This window comes from Lissotriton vulgaris, chromosome 4_1 (genome assembly GCF_964263255.1).
Source record: "Lissotriton vulgaris chromosome 4_1, aLisVul1.2, whole genome shotgun sequence".
Taxonomy (NCBI): Eukaryota; Metazoa; Chordata; class Amphibia; order Caudata; family Salamandridae; genus Lissotriton; species Lissotriton vulgaris.
Window position 1 is genome coordinate 1,739,829,530 of NC_141691.1, and position 22,864 is coordinate 1,739,852,393.

Consider the following 22,864-nt stretch of genomic DNA (forward strand, 5'->3'; position numbering starts at 1 on the left):
CACGCTACTAGGATAGCTGGTCTAAGGTTGACTTACAACCAATCACCATAAGGGTCGTTTGGAACGATACATAGTGGTCGCTAGAATAGCGAGCGCTGCATATCGGGCCAACTTCTCACATTGGTGGCAGCGGTGGGATTTGAGCTTGCTGTTGTTTTACCACGCGTATCCTAAGAATATCTTGTGAAAGATCGCATAAGTACTACAGGTACATATAACTTAGCTTAGAATACTCTGAGTTCTACTGAACCAGCTGTTGTAGCTCCTCAAGGCTTAGCACACCTTGGCTACAACTCTTAGCAAGGGATTAGTAGGTAAACCCATAGTGTAGGTAGGTGCATCACTTACACCACACTAGAAGCAGCATGTCGGACAAAGGAGGAAACTCTGAGTCTCCCCTTGTGTCAGTCGACCCTCCACAGGTCACCTCCAGATATGCTGCACTTAGCCTCCACGAGATGCGACAGATCTGTACATCTCGGAAGTTAAAACAGGGTGCAAACCCTACCATTCCGTTTCTGATTGGTCTCTTGGAGACTTATGATGCTAGGAGGGCGGGTAACACCGACCCTTCTCATCCGGAAATGGAGATGCCTCCCCTCGAGGGAACCCGAGGTGACCCTGACCTTATCCATCTCTCCGCCGAGGATGAAGAGGATGACGAGGAACCAGAGACATCTGGGGACGAGGCAGACAAAGGTCCAGTCATAGTTAGTCAGCTAACTCAGGACAACTTAAGCCGGCACGAGATTGGTACTAGGGGACCCCTGGGCCTTCTCTCGGGCCAGCTTAACATTGGGAACGGACGAGTTAGGTCTCTGTCGAGAGGCTCTAACAGATCCGCTCGAACCAATGGCTCTCGAGGTTCTGCTCGAAGAGGGATGACATCACCTCAGAGGAGAATGTACGAAGCAAAGGAGAGGGAAGTCAATCTGCGGATCGAGAGGGAAGAACTTGCCCTAGCCAAAGAGAGACTCGCCTTTGCTCGAGAACAAGAGTTGAGTGGGACCATTCCCACTGGTGGCAGCATTCCCCCACGGGAACCCAGGAGTTTAGACACTAAGCACCTGAATAAGATAGTGCCCCCCTTTAAGCAAGGGGACGACATCCATAAATGGATTACTGCTTTGGAGCGGGCCTGCACTGTACAGTGCATCCCCCAGAGTCAGTGGGCAGCTATCTTGTGGCTCTCCTTTGACGGTAAAGGTAGAGATAAGCTCCTCACTACTAGAGTCGAGGACGCTAACAATTACCAGATCCTGAAGAACACACTGATTGATGGGTTCGGCCTAACCACTGAGCAGTACAGGTTGCTGTTCAGGTATACCCAGAAAACTCAGTCTCAGGACTGGTCTGATTTCGTTGATTGTGCCACTAAGGCTTTGGAGGGCTGGTTGCTGGGCAGTAAGGTTACTGATTACACAGGATTGTATAATTTGATCATGCGAGAACAGATTTTAAACAATTGTCAGAACCAGTTGTTGCATCAGCACCTTGTCGACTCGGATCTGACCTCTCCCCAAGAATTGGGAAAGAAGGCAGACAGATGGGTCAGAACAAGGGTTAAGCAAATCCAGGGCCAGAACCAAGGTGGTCAGAAGAAAGCAGACCAGAAGGGTAAAGATTCGAAAGGGGAACAAACTGACCAGAAGTCTTCGACAGGTCCCCAACAACCCAAAGAGGGGGGGGGTCAGGTTTCCCAGAAAAAGAAGAATCAAGAAGGCCAATCGAAGAGGTGGTGCCAATACTGTAAAAGTAAAACTCACTGGTTTAGTGAGTGCACCAAGAAAGGAGGGCAGACTCCTGCTACTGCAGCCCCTAAGGCACCTGTGCCCCCTAGTACAGCCAGCAGTAGTAGTGTGCCTCCCAAGGGACTAGTTGGGTTAACCTTGGGTTCTGAGGGGTGTGACAGCTTAGCTGGTACACTCACTCAGGCTGTCCTTGTCTGTACAGGGATGTGGATATATCCCCTGATGTCAGTCCCAATACTTTGGGCAAATACCGACAGACACCTTTAATAAATGGAAGAATGGCTCAGGCCTATAGGGACACTTGTGCCAGCGTCACCATGGTGACGCCTAACTTTGTGGACCCTGGACAGATCATGCCAGGTACAGATTTCCTGGTGACCAATGCCAGCAACGTCACTACCAGTCATAGTATGGCGATTGTTGCTTTCTCCTGGGGAGGGGTAAATGGCCAGAAAAAGGTTGTTGTTAGTTCAGACCTCCCAGTGGATTGTTTGTTGGGCAATGATTTGGAGTCATCACAATGGTCAGAAGTGGAGCAACGGACTCACATGGAGATGTTAGTCTTGCCAGCACACGTGTTTGCTGTGACCAGGTCACAGGTCAGACGATGCCCCACTGAACAGGTGCTGGATCCTGGAACAATGGACCAGACACCACCCAAGAAGAAGAGCAGTCGGGTTAAGGCTTCGCATTCCCCCTTGCCCCAGGTCGAGGATCAGATCTCAGAGGAGGCTGACCTCCAGGAATTGCGGGAAACTGAACCTAAAGAACTCGAGCTTGATCAAGTTGAGTTTCTGGGCTCAGGGGGACCAGGCATGGGCGGAAAATCCGTTCCGCTCGCGGATTTTGCGGATTTTCGGGAAATCCGCAATCCGCGAGATTTGCGAATTTCCCGCAAAATCCGCAAATCCGCGAGCAGCGGATTTTGCTCGCACTGCTCGCACTGTTCGCGTGAGTTCGCGCCCCGCGAATAAGTGCAAAATTGCAGAAATACGATCTTAGCAAAACTGACAGTAACTACTTACCAGGTTCAAAAGTTCAGGCTCATCATTAGTAGCCATTTCCTGGAGTGCTTCCTGAGGGGCCCCTCCAGAGTTCAGTTGCCAGTTGAAACTATTATGTGACCCTGCTCTGAACCTCAGAATAGTTACACATATGCCACAAAGGTCCTGAATTACAGCTAAGGGAGACAAGCAGGAGCCAGGCTGGAAGTTAAAATCCATTAATCAGCCCCTAATTCATTATTGTCAGTTGGGGCAGGGCAGGTGTTGTAACTAATTTTGCAACAATGAAAGCACTTAGCAAGTGCAAAAGATCACTAATCAGGGCGCACTAAGGAAGCAGGTGCCAGCTAAAAAAATATTCTGTGACACATGAATCAGCCCCAAATTAATTCAGGTCACTTGAGGCAGGGAAGGTGTGCTTTGCTTTGCCGAAAATAATGTACACTGGACAACCAGAGGGTGTGGTGATGAAACAGAGGGTGGCATGGGTGGTCCAGAGGGTGGCATGAGTAGTCAGAGAGTGGCAGTGGTGACAGAGAGTGGCAGTGATGAAGAAGAGTGTCCCAAACAGGCTGGACACGTAGAAACAACAAGTTCGCGAAACTTGCGACCCGACAGGTAAGTTCGCAATTTGCGAAAGTGTACAAAACCCTCGCGAACTGGCAGAAACACGGGCGAACACAAAAAAAAAAAAATCCGCAAATTCGCGGGAATTCGCGGATTTTGCGGATTGCGAATCCGCAAATCCGCAAAATTCGCGAACGCGAGATCCGCAAAATTCGCTCATGCTTAAGGGGGACCCACACGAGAGGACCTGGGGAAGGACCAGTTAGACTGCCCTTCTCTTGAACCCCTCAGACAGCAGGCTGCCGCTGAGGCTGCTGGGAACGCCACAGGTACCCACAAGGTATACTGGGAAGATGGACTCCTGTACACTGAGGCAAGAGACCCCAAGCCTGGCATGACCAGGAGGCTGGTCGTCCCCTTGTCTCAGCGTGGTTTCCTCCTTACCTTGGCCCACGAGATTCCCTTAGCAGGACACTTAGGTCAGACGAAGACGTGGGACAGGCTTGTCTCACACTTTCACTGGCCTCACATGAACGAAGATACCAAGGAGTTTTGCCGCTCCTGTGTCACTTGCCAAGCCAGTGGTAAGTCAGGTGGCACGACAAAGGCCCCCCTTATACCAATGCCTGTGGTGGGGGTGCCCTTTGAACGGGTGGGGATCGACATCGTCGGTCCCATGGAACCACCAACAGCATCAGGGCACAAGTTTATACTGGTGGTAGTGGATCATGCCACCAGGTATCCTGAAGCTATTCCCCTTAGGACCACTACAGCGCCTGTTGTGGCTAGAGCCCTAGTTGGAGTATTCTCCAGAGTGGGCTTCCCTAAGGAGGTCGTCTCCGACAGAGGTGCAAACTTTATGTCAAGCTACTTAACTGCTATGTGGAAGGAATGTGGTGTCAACTACAAGTTCACTACACCCTATCATCCACAATGCAATGAGCTGGTTGAGAGATTCAACAGGACCCTGAAAGGGATGATTCATGGACTACCTGAAAAGCTTCGGCGCAGATGGGACGTCCTGATCCCCTGCCTTTTATTCGCTTACAGAGAAGTCCCCAGAAGGGGGTTGGCTACAGCCCTTTTGAACTTTTGTACGGGCATCCTGTAAGAGGACCCCTGTGTTTGGTGAAGGAAGGATGGGAGAGACCTCTCAAAAAGCCTGCAACCAACATAGTGGACTATGTGCTTGGTCTCCGCTCGCGGATGGCTGAATACATGGAGAAGGCATCCGAAAACCTTAAGGCCAGCCAAGAACTCCAAAAAACTTGGCATGACCAAAAGGCTGTCCTGACTGTTTACCAGCCCGGACAGAAGGTGTGGGTGTTGGAGCCAGTGGCTCCAGCAGCACTCAAGGACAAATGGTCCGGGCCCTACACCATCCTGGAGAAAAAGGGAGAGGTCACCTACCTGGTAGACCTGGGAACTCCCCGGAGCCCCCACAGGGTGCTCCATGTCAACAGGCTCAAGGCATATGTCGACAGGAAGGACATGAGTTTGCTCATGGCCATAGATGAGGGACAGGAGGAGGAGAGTGACCCTCTCCCCGACCTGCTCACTCAGAATCCTGACGATGGATCGGTAGATGGTGTTGTCTTTTGTGGCAGCCTCTCCGAACATCAACAGGAGGATTGTAAACAGGTTCTTCAATCCTTCCGGCATATGTTCTCTCTAACACCCAGTCAGACCAATTGGTGCACCCATGAGGTCGACACTGGTGACAGCTTGCCCGTCAAGAGTAAAATCTACAGGCAGCCCGATCACGTTAGAGACTGCATCAAGAGTGAAGTGCAGAAAATGTTGGAGCTGGGAGTCATTGAACCCTCGGATAGCCCTTGGGCTAGTCCCGTAGTTCTAGTGCCGAAACCTCACACCCCGGGCGGTAAGAAAGAGATGAGGTTCTGCGTAGACTACAGGGGTCTCAATGCAGTCACTAAGACTGACGCCCACCCAATACCAAGGTCAGACAAGCTTATCGATAGATTGGCTTCGGCCAACTACTTAAGTACGTTTGACCTGACAGCTGGGTATTGGCAAATCAGGTTAGCTGAGGACGCCAAGCCTAAGACCGCATTTTCTACCCCTGGTGGGCATTATCAGTGCGTGGTGATGCCCTTTGGTTTGAAAAATGCACCTGCCACCTTCCAACGGTTGGTGAATCACGTTCTCACCGGGCTGGATGACTTCTGTGCGGCGTATCTTGACGATATTGCTGTCTTTAGCTCCACCTGGAAGGATCACCTGGTCCACCTGCGGAAAGTGTTAGAGGCTCTGCAAGCAGCAGGTCTCACTATCAAGGCTACCAAGTGCCATATAGGGCAGACACAGGTTGTATACTTGGGCCACCTTGTCGGTGGAGGCCAAGTTCAACCACTGGAGAGCAAGATACAGTCAATCAGGGACTGGACTCCTCCAACCACCCAGACTCAGGTTCGAGCTTTCTTGGGCCTGACTGGTTACTACCGGAAGTTCGTCAGGAATTACGGATCGATTGTGACTCCGCTCAATGAACTGACGAGTAGGAAAATGCCAAAAAAGGTTCAGTGGACAGCGAGCTGTCAAAAAGCATTTGATGACCTAAAACAGGCCATGTGCACGGCACCTATCCTCAGGAGTCCAGACTACTCCAAACCATTCATTGTCCAAACAGATGCTTCTGAGTTGGGTGTGGGAGCTGTTCTATCTCAACTGAATTTTGATGGTAATGACCAGCCCATTGCTTTTATAAGCAGACGGCTGACCCCCAGAGAGAAAAATTGGTCAGCTATAGAGAGGGAGGCCTTCACTGTGGTGTGGGCCCTGAAGAAACTGAGGCCATACTTGTTTGGCACTCATTTTAAGATTCAGACCGACCATAAGCCCCTCCTATGGCTAAATCAGATGAAGGGTGAGAACCCCAAACTGCTTAGGTGGTCCATTTCGCTACAGGGGATGGACTTCACAGTGGAGCATAGACCTGGCACTGATCATGGCAATGCAGATGGGCTCTCCAGGTATTTCCACTTAGAACAAGAAGACTCACCTGGTCAAGGTTAGCTTATTGTCCCAACGTTTGGGGGGGGTCATGTAGGAGAGTAGGGTCTGCAATCCTATGATCACCCGGACTTTTTGCTTTTGTTTCACTGGTTTACGACTTTCTCGGGCTGTGGGCCTGCCAATCAGACCCACAGCCTAGCTGTTCTCTCGCTAAATTGATGTGTGTACCTTAGGTGCATTACCCAATTGGAACTGGGCCACCCTGTCAGACCCTGTAACTCAGGGCCTCGGTGTACCCAGGGCCTACCAGGGGCTGAAGCATGTATTATGCCACCCCTGGCTGGCCATCTAAATCTGACACAACTGGCTGCACGACAGCTGGGGCCACGTGGCGTACTCGCCCGTTGCTGTAGGTGTAGTATCCCTATACCTAACCTTAAAATGGACACCCGAGTTCCTCTCAGTCACTCCTATGTTAGGCCTTGACAATCCTGAAGGCAGAGTGCATGGAACCGTGTGAATTGGGCTCTGGCACGACCTGAGCCCGGTTGCAGCTTGCGGAACCAAGACCCAATGGCTGTTCCATGATAACGGTTATCATATTGGTAACTTCGGTATCGCGTTATCAAGACATGTCGAGTAAGGTGTCATACGAATCGGGATGCTGCCCCCTCACCAATTCTGGCGACGAGGTTAGCATTCCGCCCTTCTAGAGGGACACGACATGTACGTAACTGTGAACCCCGGTTAAAGTTAACTGAAGCCTCAGCTCCACAAAATGGACGCTGCCACCACAGACACAAGTCTGACCTCCTGCTGCTGGGAGCCCTTCCAGCGAGGAGAGCTTGGACAAAGGGTTTCCTGTCAAGGGCGGTGTTCGCACCGTCCCAGACAGAGTTTGTGTATTCTGGGTAGGTAGGGCTTTGCTAGAAGGTGACTGCGGAGTGGCACCCCGGTGCTCACTACGCATCTGCCGGCTAGAACCAGTTCCAGGGGCGCAGCCCCTGACCTGGGGCAAGTCCAGCAGGGGGAGAGGGGTGTAACTACTCCCTTCCTGGTCCCACCCTTAGGGCAGGACCTAGTCATGTACCCGCCCCTTTCTTTAGGATAAAGGCCGGAGCGGGGACCCTTCAAAATTAGATCATCTTTGAATCAAGAATACTTTCTACGAAAGGACTTCGAGACTCTTCTCAAGATTTCTCCCTTGTGGCTAAGGAGTAGTCACCCTGCATCCGCAGGCCCCATCTAAGAACTCTGCAGTTTGCTGCAAGTCCTTCCTCAGGGATCCGACGGCCCAGCTCGACGAGAACCGGCTTCCCTGGCACCTCTTACCTCTACCCACGTCGTCAGCTCAGCTGAGATCTGTGGGTGCGACGAGACCTCGAGGGACCGGCCATCATCAAAACCTGCACGCTTTCTTAATCAGCACGACCATCGAAGCAATTCTCTGGTGAGTGCTCTGGGGTCCGAGAAGCCCCGACCCTGAGTAGCTCCAGCACCGAAGTGCAGTCTCCCAGCATCTCCACGATCTGCGTGGGGCCCTTCTGCTCGCTGCTCAGCACGTTGTCTGGTCACTACCCGCTGGCTTGTGCCCTTCTTTGATGACATCCGACAACCAACGCTGCTGGTCTGGTTGCTCCAGATCGGCCCTTGCTCCCTTTTCCAAGAGAAGCACCCCGGACCCTCCTGGTCCACTCAAGACGCCATTTTAGGCCCACCACGTGGCCCTGAAATCTGCCAAGGCTTGTTGCCCCAATCCTGGGCCCAGCGACGCCGACAGCATTAACCTTCGTGGGACAGCTTGCACCTCCATCCTGGTCGCCGACAACGCCTCCTGGTCCGTGAGACTGCCGAGCCTAGCGTCGCCCACTCACCTAGTCGAGGTGACGGCCATCCGGTGCCTTCCTGGTACCCTCTGACTACTAGCTAGTAGTACGAACTTGGTCCCCTCTGCTTTCAGGTATCAACGATCACTGATCCAGGCTTGGATCTCTACGAACTATTCATCACTGGTCGCCGGCCAGCAACTCCTTTTCTTCCGGCTCCTGGCTCGTCAGCGAAGACCCCCGACGCCTGTAAGACTTGTGCAGCCGCAGCCCTCGTGGCTAGGTAACTTCGGCATTTCGGTGCTTGCATAGCCTCCTTACTCTAGGGTCCCGAGTCCCTCGCTTCCGACTTGCCTTATCGGGTCCGCCCGAGACCACTAAACTTTCCGTGCCCCCGGGCACTTGTTTTAATTGTGCACTTGAAGTATTTTTTAAGAGCTTTGGTTCTGTGCTTAGTACCCTGTCCTCATAAAGAGTACAGGGCTGTTGTGATTCTAATAAATATACTGTTTATTTTCATAACACTTGTGTGGTGTCCTTTCACTTGGTGTTCAAGGGGTATGCGATGGTATTACAGCTGGCTTAACACGCCCTCTAGAGTTTAGCCCGAAGACTGCTCGTATCCACGCTACTAGGATAGCTGGTCTAAGGTTGACTTACAACCAATCACCATAAGGGTCGTTTGGAACGATACATAGTGGTCGCTAGAATAGCGAGCGCTGCATATCGGGCCAACTTCTCACACTGACCATTACCTAGAGGTTTTTAGAACTCTAGCCATTGACACTCGCAGGGTGGTAGTTTTTGGTCTGGCCAGATTCTGGCATGCACTATGGATCAAACATTTGAAATGTATTATATGAGCAGTTTTTTTATTAACTGTTATGAACTGTATACATATGATTCTGGCTCACTTCCTGAACAATGACTTATGAATTTTCTATTGTTTTAACTATTGTCCCGTTTTGCACTTCGTAAAATGATTTTTATTGCCTGTACCATTTTATATTTGTGTCGCACTTCGCACCTTGTAAGATTTCTGTGATCGAAAATAAAGTTATTTGATGATGGACCTTCATTTACTTAAAATGGCTGGCCTCTGCTTCCAAACACAGCATAATACCTAGGGGTGGGGGGAGCTCGTGGAGTTTTACATGCATCCATAAAAACTTGGCGGAGTTCTGCTATCAGGCAGAATTTGTCACGTCACGCTGCTCGTGCTGTTTCTTAGAGATGGGAGCTTGTTCTGTGCTGTAAAATCAGCGCAGACTGCACCAAGCGCATGCCAGAGGGCGCTGCTCCTTTCTTCTGCTCGAGTAGATTTTCTGTTCGAGCAGCAGCTTTCTCAACTCAGCGGTCACGATCTGCTGTGACTGCCCGCGTTGAGAAAATGTCACCGCTGAAAATCCTCCTAAGGGATGTACATTTTCGCTCATGCTCGCCAACTTAACGTTGGCAGGCCACACGTGAGAATAAATTTCGCTACGCTGCACTTGGCAAAGTTTTGCTGGAACACCCCTCATAATAAAAGCCCTGGAATGATAAAACCAAGCTAAAGGCAAGTGGGGGACAGTAAGTGTAAGGGTCTCAGTAGCAGTCATGTTGCCGTTTGTAAATTGTGTGAGGGCCAGAGATCTGGACCTTGAGGAATGGTGACTTGACAGTAATACCCCTCAATTCCTAGTAATTTCTGCGGATGTCAATGCTTTTAGATGGTCAAAGGCATGGTGCTGAAAGAACTGAAATAAACAGTGGTACAGACAGCTATTCCCCAAATTTTCCAGCCATGTCCCGTATAAACTGAAATGCCTTCATATTCAACGGATTGCAGACCCTGGAGGGTTAAAGACTTGAACATTTGGAGGTACCAAATTACAAAAGTGCTCTTTGTAAATGTGGCTGTACCAACACATTTTTAAATATAACCTTTTCAAGTCTGGCCTAGAGAAATATAACCTTTTTAGGGTTGACCTAAAGGTAACTTTCGCTGCGTCATCAGTCACATGTTTTCTAAAAATAAAAAAAGATGAAATGATGGATACTTATAAACACACATATAGGAGCTCCATCCCTCTTCATCTAGTGGTCTGCTCAATTGTCATTCACATTTTGCTTCCACCCACCATAGCATACAACATGGGGCAGTGAGTCGGGGTACCTAACCTACCGGCTAGGGCTGTGCAGGCGATACCTAAAAATGGGCAAAATGTCACTATTTCATCTCAATTTAAAGCACTGGTAATTATTTTGTATGTATTATTACACATTTCACAAGTTTAAAGGAGAATATTTGCAACAAAATACATAGCAGCATTGCATATTCATGTTAAAGAGTGAAAAAAATGCCTTAGTTGCAGCAATTGAGACAGATTTGTCACAATCTGAAGCCATATGGTGTTGCCGCTCTTATTTATCTATCAAGAACAACATTGCAGTAAAAAAAAAATCAATTGACTGGCAATTAAGTAGCAAGAATGCTCATTAGAATCCCAGTTTAAGAAAAGTTGACACCATATCTAATTTATTTGCAATTGTATGGCTACATAAGATCTTTTTTAGTAAAACAAATGTCAAGAAAACTACAAAACAAATTATAGCTGGTACCACCACCATAACCACTCCCGCTACAATTACCAATACCATTATTTCTGCCACTACTATTACCATCACCACTACTGTCACCGCTTTTACCACCATTACTGCCATTGCTACCATTACCACCAGCACCATTACCACATCACTACCAACATTAGAACGACCATTACCCCTGATTATTACCACTACCACCATTATGACTAACATAGCCACCACTACTACCACAACTTCATTTCTACTACCATTACCATCACCATCATTGCCCCATCAGCACCATTCCCACTACCACTACACACATAGCGACCACCATTACCTTTACCACCTCCACCATTACCACCAGCACACTCATTACCAGCATTACCACCATTACACCCACCACTATCACAATACCACAATCACCACCACTAGCACCACCATTTCCTCTACCAGTACCACCACCACAATTACCACATCAGAGTCAACCTCAACAGTACCATCTTTATAACCACTGCTAGCAGTACTACCATTACACGTAATACCATCATTAGCACTGTCACAGCTACTGCCATCATCACCATTACGACTGCCGCCTGCACTAGTACAATCATATCTGTGGTCACTGCTACAGCGACAGCCACTATCAACACTACTACCACCACTATCTCCACTAATGCCACTACCATTACCACCACTACTAATATCCCTATGGCTGCCACTATCACCACTAGTACCAGCATCACCACTACTATCACCCTCATTAACACCATCACCAAGATGTTCTTGCGTGTTCGTGTGTGAATCTTGTGTTTTAACAGTTATGTGTGTGTGTGTGTGTCTGTGTGTGTGTGTGTGTGTGTGTGTGTGTGTGTGTGTGTGTGTGTGTGTGTGTAAGATATATTTGATGAAAGCTTGGCTAATTGCCTTTGCCAATGCTTGTTTTGATCTACAGCGAGCCCATAGGGAAATATCCAAATATGCACGGTTCGAAGAATATGTCCTTTGAGTACTAATCAGTGTACCTCAGTAAATTCGTTTTTATTGTTGACCTGAAGAAAGAACAATAACGTGTTTGCACATAAGTGCTGAAACTGAAGGTAACCCTTAGATAGTTTGTAGATTGTGTTTTATATTATTGTGATCTGACATATATTATACATAATATTTCATTCATGTAGGGAACCGCCCCAAATCGTTATTTGCCCAACACACACTATGTCACCTACAAGGTGTGAGCAGTTCGATTGAATAGCATATTCTATAAATGATAAAGTAGGTGGTCTGGTGTCATTTCATGGTCAAGAGCATCAGAGCTAATGGGGAGAGAAGGGATCCTCCTTAATATCCAATACAAGACTTTGAGGAATCCAAGTTGTCCTCTCTTGACCCTGTTTTATCAGGGGACAGAAGGTCCAGGGACTCATTCGCTGATCAGGATCTTTTGTTCCTGGTGGTGCCCGCGTGAACATACTGGTAATGGTTGGAAAGGTAGGAGGAGACCACAGAAGGACATTGCTGGTGAATAACTATCGAGCCTATAAGGGTGGGATGGTCTGAGACAGCACCATTGGTCTAGATCTTTGTACAAGTTTCCAAGTAAAACATTTTGAATATTCTGAATAATTTCTAATCCACATTCAAGATAACTCCATATCAATCTTTAGAGTACATTCACAGCACCGATTGAGAGAACAGCTGTCATAGCTTCAGAATTTTTGTCACAGCTTCTTAGATTCATGGCATATCAGTCTGCCTGGGATATATACACCTGGCAATCACCTGGGCCAGTCTATTGCATGTATGTTGGCATGTGGTTTTATCAGTAATGGTCCGTCCCCTGCCTTAGTGGCGAGGAGGGCCAGAGGAGGGAGGTGGGAAAGAGGGGGTTGGGGGTTTCGGGGAACAAAAAACCCCATAAAAAATAAAGATGACTTGCCAGAATGCTAATGCTGCCTGCAGCATCGTGCTCTTCCTAGTTCTGGGATCAGGCTCCCAGACTGCACTGCAGCCAATCCTGACGCTGCATGAAAGCAGCGTCAGGATTGGCCTGACCGCTGGCAACTTGTGCTCCCAGGCAGATTGGGAGCCGGTGCGTGCTCTCTCCAGCCCCAGCAACGCAGCTGGGGCTGGAGAGAGCTTCACTGCGCAGGACTGTTTGGCCGGCCTGAGACGGCTGGCCAAACCGTCCTGCACAGTGAAGGGAGAGCTCACCGCTCTCCCACCAGCAGTGTCATCCCCTGGACCACCCCCAAGATTTGTCAGAGTCCTGGGTTGGGTCCTGGGGTATTACAATAAAACAGGTTTAATTCACGGTTTATTATCGTTTTATTTGAGGGTGGTGCCAGGGTGGGCGACGCGCCTTCATCCTAATGGAGGGGCTGCCACTGGGTTTTATATAGTGGTAAACCTAGTTACAAAACATCAGAAGGGTGAACAGACAAAGGTTACACTACCAAGTAGAGGGGGGAGCCTGAGCTGCAGGGGATGGAAAGTGGAGGAGGAGACAGCCTCCTAAAATAGATCTTCACTAAAGAGGTCATTTCAATATTTATCAATGACAACGGCGAGTAATTCTCATATTCATAATAAGACTGGATACCAAAGTGCTTAGGGCTCTCAACTGGAGTTTAGCTCCATTTTTAACATGTCCTTTATTTTAGGCAATATTAGGTTCTTGTTACCTCGTGTTCTGCACATCTTTTGTGAGCAAGATTCATATTTTTTGTCAAAATAGCTACTTGTTCCCTTCTTTCCTTTTTTGTGTGACTAGCCTGAGTTATAATCAACCCTCGCACGATCTTCCATCGCGCCTCTCCAACACATGGTGTAGCAGAGGGAGTATACACTACTCTGAAGTTTTTAACACTATTTTAGACTAATTTTTCCATCTCAGTATATAGTTCAAGCAGGACAGCTTCATGGACCTTCTTTCTCTAGAACTTGTTATTTATTGGTGTTGAACTATTGCTGTGATCTGAATATGGAAATCATCTTCTCACTCTCAGAAAGAAGAACTTGGCTGAACTGTAAGAGGTAGTGGCCAGGCCAGCCCTGTCCTTGTGAGATCAGCACAAGTGTACCCAGATGTATGACATTACAACGCATACAGTTACATCGCGGTACATTACATCGCGGTTTTTACAACGCAAGTTGTTACAACGACTTGCGTTGGAGGGCGCTGGACTTAGGAGTAGTATAATTTGCTTTTCCAACTCTAGTCTATGTATAGTAGGGAAGGTGTTGGATAGTAAATTATACTATTCCTTGTCATAGAGCGCCATCCAGCGCAAGTTGTTGTAACGACTTGCGTTGTAAAAAACGTGATGTAATGGCATCAAGATGTAATCCCCGTGTTGTAAACTATGTTTCCCGTGTACACTGCTTGGTTCATTCTTGAGTGGCGAATGTCATTGATGCTTTGTAGACTATTTTGTCTTCATGAAGTGCACATTGGGAAGTGTTCTGAAACATCTTCTTTCTTTTTCTTTGACAATTCCTGGATTGCATTCCTGAATGAATGGTTGAATGAAGAGGTGGACCACTGTGCGGAAACCAATCATGGCTGTGAGCAACTGTGCCTGAACAGCCCCGAGTCCTACATTTGTCAGTGCTCTGAAGGCTTTGTCATCAATGAGGATCTGAAGACCTGCAGCAGTAAGTTATTTCTTCATGGCATCAGCTAACATAAACATTGTCTTAGCCGTTATAAAAAGTTTGTATTCGTTCAACAATTATAGCATTATTTTTTATTACATTAAGGTTTGTTCTTTTTTTCCACTTACTGATGATACGAGATAGTGTCCAATGGAATGCCTATTTCGATGGGACGCACACTCTGTGAAGAACCTAGTGATCGTCTTACACAGGGAGGTGGCATTCACAATCCATCTAACTTATTGTCCGGCCATAGATACAGCGTTAACTAGCCGCGTGGGCTAAGCTTTCATTGTCCCCGCTGTCCAGTGGCTCTGCTTTAAATAGTTGTTCTGCCTAAGTTCCTTTCCTTATTTCCAATTATCCCCAGCCCTCTTATCAACAATTTTTTCATACACTTAAGTCCTTCTGGTCAACGTCCTCTGGGCTGGTGAGGTCACTCGAATTTGTTGGGACACACTAACAAGGGTGTGTGAGCAGGGAGGTTTTGAAATTCTGGATTTCAAATTATACTTCACTATGTGACATATTTGTATCATCCAAATGCATACCTTCCCTATCTGAAGCTGGGGCACGAACAGACCTTGGGCATACCCCTAATGTCAGTACTGCCCAGTAGGCAGCCAAGGCCCCACAGGGAGGTGAGAACGGTTGCTATGACAAGCTGAGCGTGGCACATGGTGTGTCGGAGAGTAGGAGCTCTCTTCCCCTACTTCCCCGCAATACGGTGCACACATCTTTATGCAAGATGGCCCTATCTGGACTAGACCACTTATACGTGGCAGGGCAGTTCCTCACACAGCAACATTTCCAGACCCATGGGAACCCCACCACCTTGGACATATTTATCTTCAGGAGATTACGCAACACAATCTGGGAGACAATCTTATCCAGCTCCTCCCGCTAATGCAACGAATAACTTCTGCGGCCACGACCAGATGGATATCTCACTTGTACGCCACTCTGTCGCTATATCGAGGGATAGGAGCCGTACTAGCTCAATGAGCACGGGATCAAGGCCTCAGCGTGCCTAGCAGGCAAGGCCACCAGTGAAATAAACCAAGCTTCTCCCCCCTTGATGAAGGCAGTCATGGTTAAAGAGCTTAGTGTACATTAGTGGTGTTACCTCATGTACACTGCTAAGAGATTTTGAAGCTGCAAGTGTGATAGGAACAATAAAGAACATATGCCTGCCTCAATAAGTAACGAAGATTATGTAACTCCCCACAACAATCTCAAGGAACATTCTAACGGATACAAGAGGGCCTATCAAATTAGCGGCAACGGGCAAGACTCGGTTTGTGCAGTTTATGATGCCTGATCCATTTTTGGTATTAAACAAGGGTGCTCCCATTTGGAATATACGGTATGAGTTTCCTATGGGAAGCAAAAATCTTGGTAACCCAAGTGATATTTGGATGCTAACCTCCTGAAAGATACCAGGCTGAATGACCTGGCCACCTATGGATGACCTTGTGGTTGATGGTGTTATTATAATACTGTCTTACTAGGGGCACGCTACTTGAAAAGGGCCAGGAACCTTTGTCTGTTTATCTAATGGAATGCAGTGGGTGTGCCGTGCATGTTACTTTCATCACTCTACCATCAAGAATTCAAGATGTCATAGTTTTACTATTTTTGTTGGCAGGCAGCCATGACTAGCAGGAAAGAAACACAATCATTTTCAGTTTTATAGGCATGAACATGTGTGCCAAGTACACAAATAAAAGAAATATAACTTTTGGAAAAAGCAACTGCATGTAAAACCTTGTAGATATTTAACACAGGCTTTTACCCGAGAATCAAGGCGCTATCACAAAAATATATTTATTTTAAGAGCAGCTAACGAAGAAACGTTTGGTTTTAAAGATGCTACAAAGGTTAAGCTTTCCAATTAATCTTTTCCTTCTTCAGATTTGCTCCAACCAATAAACCCTAATCTTACAAAATCGCTCTACTTCATAAGTTTAGCTGTTGTGTCCCTTTGGATCGAGAGGTATTTTCTAACCACTGTCTACATAAACCGTGGTCTCACCATTGTTTAGGCTACATGCAGAACTGAGGCATATACACTAGTATACAATGACTAGTATGCATACATGCTTTAAGCCGTTAGACAAGGAATTCAGGCTGTGCATCAGTTGTAGACGAGGGCGTCCAGGTGTGAGTTGCACACCGTTGAGGTCGTCGGTCACAGAGTTGGTTCATCAGCTGGTCTTGATGCGCCTGAGTTTTCTGGGACATCTTCGACCACGCAACAAGTTGAAGCCTTCAAAGATGTCATGCTGCAATCTGAGTATGTTCCAGCTCCTTCTAGGGTGCTTTCAGCTCCCATGGAAGTAAAGAGACTTCTAGCCAGGTTACTGCCGGTGAGTCCCACCCTGGTGTTGTCTGCCCCTTTAAGACCCATTACTGGCTCCATACTTACTCTGGTGCAGACTTCTACTCGGCTATACGATCTACACAGGTTCTGGTCACTCCGATGCTGGGGTCGATGCTACCCGCTTACTTGCTCTAACCTCATTATGTTGATGATGCCTGAAACATGGATTTACAAACGCCAGTGGGCTTGACACCTCCCTTGAGACAGTGCTTGACTCACCACATGGGTCTCAAACATATAAGAGTGCCTCATTTGCAGTGGTGGTTAGGCGGCAGGCCGAGGTGCCAGAGTTACAGCTGCCCTCCATTTTGAATAAAATAAATGTTTCAAGAAAAATTCTGCTGCCTGGGCAAGCAACTTTCGAGACTTCACTTCCATTTAATGATGCTCTCACAGATATTCTGATGGCTACTTGGCATGCTAAGCTACAAGGCTACAAGAGCAACCCTTACACCCATGAAAACCTGGGTATCCAATAATATGCAACAAAGGTTGTAATATGTATCATTCACGCTCAATTTTATGTTAGGAGGTCAAATTATCTCAAGCAATCAATGCTTGTGTGACAATAAATAAACAGAAAACCATTATAAAATAAAAAGAGCAATTTAATATCCTCAGTTGTCCATTCAAGATCAGTGACGAGCCGAAAGCACACATACAAAAACATCAATTGGTGTAATGTGTCCCCAGTGTGACACCCAACACAAAATTATACAAAATGAAACACTCAACAACGTAATGCAATTACAAAGGGGCTGGCTTGTTGCTAACAAGCAACCACTTATAGTTTTAAGTACAATAGATAAAGATTCCTATGTTGGTTTGCCTTTATTATGTTCACAATGTTTTGACCCTTAAGCGGTTACAAGGGTCATCAGAGCAAAGTCATGGAGTCATCTGTGAAAATAGATGGAGATCAATTAGACCAGGTGGTGATCTGTGCTGTACCAGAACAATGAGTTGGATGTAAAGAATTGTACCTGATATACTAAAGCATGTTCTAGCCCACCTGTGAACAGAAATGTGACTAAACATCATTGACCGGTGCCAGGTGAGCCGTAATTTCTCACCATGCACCCTATGCCAGAACGCTTTACTATACATATCTTGACCAGTAAAGAGAATCCTAATTAATTTCCTACCACTCTCCCAGATTGAGAATCTAAAACAAATGGCTCCTTTGCAAGCATATGTTTCCTTCAGCCAGTATAGCATTGCAATTTGTAAATGCAGTGCCTATAGGGTTGATATACCAGTGCCCTTTGAGGCATGGCCAGTGAAATCTTGCTGGCCGTTTGGAAGACCTTAGAGCCTCTTTAGCCTAGAGGATACATGATGGGCTGGACTTCGAACAAATATGTTATCCCAGCATGTTTGGGTACCATGGATTGCACAGATTAGTTTGTACAAGTGTGGTGCTTCATCAATGTGACTAGACGAGGCCCACTCAGTTCTTACTGATTTCTCCAGAGATTTCCAAGTTTCACTGATGTACGTGGCCTTTGATGGGTCTCACTTCTTCAAGGAGAAGGAGGAAAGTCATTTGGAATGCTTTAAAGGCTGTAGAGGTTCAGCAAATTCCTTGGGTCTATACGCCTGTGCCAAACAATTCTCTGAAGAGTTTTGGAAATTTGGAGGCTACTCCAGAGGTCTGGTGTATAGATAGAGACAGCTTTCTCAACCAGTGATGCAACAGATAGCCCAGTTCTTTTGACGCAACGGATGCAGGTCCATCAGGCAACATGTGAGAAAGTAGGAGCACCAGTCTTCCATCTCCTCCTCCCCTGATACAATGGTGAACAAGCCACTTTAGTTTGCCCTCAGCGATGCATCCACACCCAACGGGAGGCAGGATTAGAGACTATCTTCCGAGTTGGTGGCCCATCACATCTAACAAATGCACTGTGTAAATTATTCAAACTGGTTATGCCCTACTGTAAGAAGGAACTAGGTACACCGCAAGAGGATCCCCTGACTTACCTTTTTCACCTAAGTACTCCTGCACCAGCTCTGGACGCCGATGACACCGTCCCTGGAGAGAGGAAAAACAAAGGGTTAATTCTACAAATACGGACTCTCCTGCACAGGAAGAAGGCAGGCCTACCCAGACCGGGGACAAAACAGAAGAGAAAAGGACGTCACCAACCCACAAGGGAGGCACGAAGACGGAGGTTAGAGTCGGGGAATTCCGGAAGATGCTGAGAATAGCGGATTGAGAAAAACGCTGGCGGACAGGGAGGAACTGCCAACTGGAGAAGCCTGACTGAGGGAAATGGAGAAAGACGCCAAAGTTCCAGAGGACAGGAGTGAGGAGTGGTGGATGGCCACAGGGGATGCATTCATGCAGTGGCAACTCAGGAGAGTTGCAGCATTTGTTGTACATACTCTGGGTGGGTGAGGGAGTCCAAGGGAGGGTTCGAGCAAACGCAATTCTAATTAAGCGGTGCAGGCCCAAGAGGAGTGCAGCAAGAGCACCATATGGTATCTTTAAAGAAGTGGGGTTTTTTTGTGCTATCCTTATGTGCCATGTGGCAATTCTGTAAGTTTTTATGCCTATTCACTAGATCCCAGAGAACAGGGTAGCACGCCAACCTTGACGGGTGACTAAAGAAATAGATATACACTGTAGTGAGCAAAGGGACATGAAACAATGAAAAGTCTGGTCACTCCTATGATTTAATCCCCTTCCTTACACTTTCACTTTTTTTTTATTTCAACTCGCTTCCTTCGAGAAATAGGAGGGGAGAAAAGGGAGAAAATATAAGAAACCCGAGACAGTAAATTTGCCAACCCAACTGTTGTGGACCTCACATCTCTATCTCACAAAGCCTAAGCTCTGTTTGTGTTCCCTTTCCATCACTCTGGGGTGTGTTGAAGGATACTATCCTATACCTAAGTGTCATAAACCGAGATACTTACCGCCACCTTCTTCTTTTTACTGAGCCTCCTGGCAACATCCTCCTGGAAGAAGAAGACAATTTAGAAGAAAAGAAGAAGGGACAAGTAACCTAAGGGAAAAAGACCGAGGGCCTCATTTATGAGGCCCCTTGCGCCATCGGAACTTCACTTTTCATGAAGTTCCGTGGCGCAGAAGCCTGCGTGGTATTCATCAGGCAGCAGTACGCCAGTTTTTGTGGCGTACTGCTGCCTGATAAATATCAGTCCCTTAACGCAGTGTTCTGCGTTAAAGGGGCGTGCAATGGGTGTTGCTGGGGGCGTTCCCAGCAACATCCATGGCCTTTTGACACTGTCCCAGATTTACGTGAAATCGTAACTCTGAAGCAGTGCCAAAAGCTTACGCCTCCCCAGGAGAGGCGTAAGGGAGACGCAACAGGGAGAAATGTCTTTATTTCTCCTCGTATTTCCTTTTTCTATGTGTGCTGCATTCTACAGCACACATAGAAAGAGGAAAAGCCTCTTGTGATTATTTTTGTACAGAAAGGTTTCCCTTCCTGTACAAAAATAATCTTCCCCTCAACGCAGGCACCCTTGCACCATTGTGCAAGGGTGCCTGCGCTGGCGCAGGCAGCCCATTGTGCGCCGGCGCAGGGGAAAAGGACAGGAATGCGCCGTATCTTATAGATACGGCGCATTTCTGCCCTTTTCTTTTGCCGTAGGGAAGCGCAGCAGGAAGGCCTGCTGCGCTTCCCTACGGCAAAAAGTCATAAATGAGGCCCCTAGACTTTTGCTGACAAACTCTGTCCACGCCCCAAATAAAGTATGCCAAGATTGAGAAGCACATTAAGCCTCCTCGATTCTTTCCTGCCCATCCCTCCCACACCTACCTTTTCTTTGCTCCTCGCCAAATATCCCTCCAACCCTGTAACAGATTTCAGAAAAACATTTCTCTATCCTACTATTGGAGAAACGCATCTTGCTCTCCAAAGGTGACATGGACACGGTAGCTGACTTGGAGAAAGGCAAGGGCAGTCACTCTTGCTATTTCCTCATCCCAAAAAAGGACGGAAGCTTCAGCTTATTTTGTACCTCCATCCCCTCAAGACCTTTCTACAGAAGGACAAATTCAAAATACTCACATTGTCCCAGATTCTATCTGTTCTGGACCAGGGCAATTGATGGTGTCCTTGAACTTGCAGGAAATGTACTTTCTTATACCATTCCTGCAGTCCCACAGGCATTACCTGTTGTTCTAGATGAGTCAATAGCATTTTCAATTTGCCATGCTCCCTTTCGCCCTTCCCCATCCCCCATAAGTGTTCACGAAAGTGATGGTGGTGGTTGCTGCCCATCTTCAGAGGTCGGGTGTTGTTGTATTGAGTACCTCGACCACTGGTTGCTGAAAACAAGCTCACCACAGTCAGTCGTGTTCCACCTTTGGATAAAGGTGGAACTTTTAACACTGTTTGGTTTCACCATAAATGAGCCATAGTCCCATCTGATTGCCTCTCAGAGGCTTCCACTCATTGAGGCTGGACTGAATACAGTGGAGTTCTTGGCTTTCCCTTTGCAGCAATGAGGCCAGGATGTTCGAATGTTGGGTCTGTAACTGGGAAGGAGGGCCATTATTAACCCTCAAAGTCTTCGGCAACGGGCTATAATGCTATAATAATTGAAGATGCTAAACAAGTGCCAGCACTTGAGTTCTTACTGAATACTTACATACTCTTTCAGGAATAGACTACTGCGCCCTGACGGATCACGGCTGCGAGCACTTGTGCACAAACACTGACACTTCATATAAGTGCCTCTGCTTTGAAGGATATCAAATTGAGGATAATGGGAAAAGCTGCACAAGTAAGTGGCTAGGAATAATTGTATTTATTTTTTCAATGTATTTATTATGGGAGAAAATGTATCAGCAGAAGAGATGAGGGTGAAAAGATAAGGTAAGGAGTGGGCCAAGGTTTGGAAAAAAATATGTCAAGGGGTGAACCCCATGAAAACAGAGATCACGGATTGTTCTAAATATATTAAGATTGGAGCCCATGAATATAAGATTGAGAATATGAAAATGATATCACAGGGGGGCCCCTTGAATACAGAGATTGAGATTATGTAAAATGCATTACAATTGGATCCCATGAAAGTAGAGTTTGATATTATGTAAAGATTATCACGAGTGGACCCCATGAATACAGTTATTTACGATTATGTAAAATATATCATGAGTGAATCCCATGGATATAGAGATTGAGATTATTTAAAATATATCCTGGATGGACCCTGTGAATATAGAGATGTATGATTAAGTAAAATATATCACAAGTGTAGTCAATATATATAGAGATTGAGATTATGTAAAATATATCTCAGGTGGACCTCACGAATACATAGATTGGTATTATGAAATATATACCTCGAGCATAGCCCATCAATATAGAGATGTATGATTAAGTAAAATATATCACAAGTGTAGTCAATATATATATATAGATTGAGATTATGTAAAATATATCTCAGGTCGACTTCACGAATACATGGATTTTTATTATGAAATATATACCTCGAGCATAGTCCATCAATATAGAGATGTATGATTAAGTAAAATATATCACAAGTGTAGCCAATGAATATAGAGATTGAGATTATGTAAAATATATCTCAGGTGGACCTCACGAATACATAGATTGGTATTATGAAATATAAACCTCGAGCATAGCCCATCAATATAGAGATGTATGATTAAGTAAAATATATCACTAGTGTACTCAATGATTATAGAGATTGAGATTATGTAAAATATATCTCAGGTGGACTTCACAAATACTTGGATTGGTATTATGAAATATATATATATCACGAGCAGAGCCCATGAATATAGAAATTGTTACAGCAATCATAGGGATGTTCTGGGTCTGGGGTAAACAAATATATGTGTGTGTCTGACAGAGGTTTCCACCTTATCCTTAGGTTTTGCTCTCTGGCCTAAACCCTGCAGAATTCATGGAGATTCTAAACTGATGTCTGACTAATCGTCTATAGGTTATGGTTCTATTTCCAATACTCTGGGTTCAAACTATGAGCTATGTATCCGGTGCTGCTCCTCATACATTCTGATGAAACTCAAGATCATTTGAAATCAATAAACAACCAGATTAGCCTTTACATAATCGATGTAAAAAATTTACTTAGACATTAAATCAGCAGACTGAACAGACTAGTTCATTA

The 22,864-nt window shown here is 46.5% G+C and overlaps 1 protein-coding gene across 2 annotated transcripts in view; it reads left to right on the forward strand.

Annotated features, from left to right (window-relative positions):
• MATN2 (matrilin 2) overlaps positions 1–22,864 on the forward strand; it is a 565,117-nt gene that overhangs the window by 372,484 nt on the left and 169,769 nt on the right. Inside the window, exons 9-10 of one of the 2 annotated variants that reach the window (XM_086966035.1) lie at positions 14,227–14,349; positions 21,368–21,490. In XM_086966035.1, the coding sequence (XP_086822161.1) occupies positions 14,227–14,349; positions 21,368–21,490 (246 nt within the window). The remainder of the gene's footprint in view (positions 1–14,226; positions 14,350–21,367; positions 21,491–22,864) is intronic. The other variant, XM_086966037.1, reaches the window with a different exon arrangement.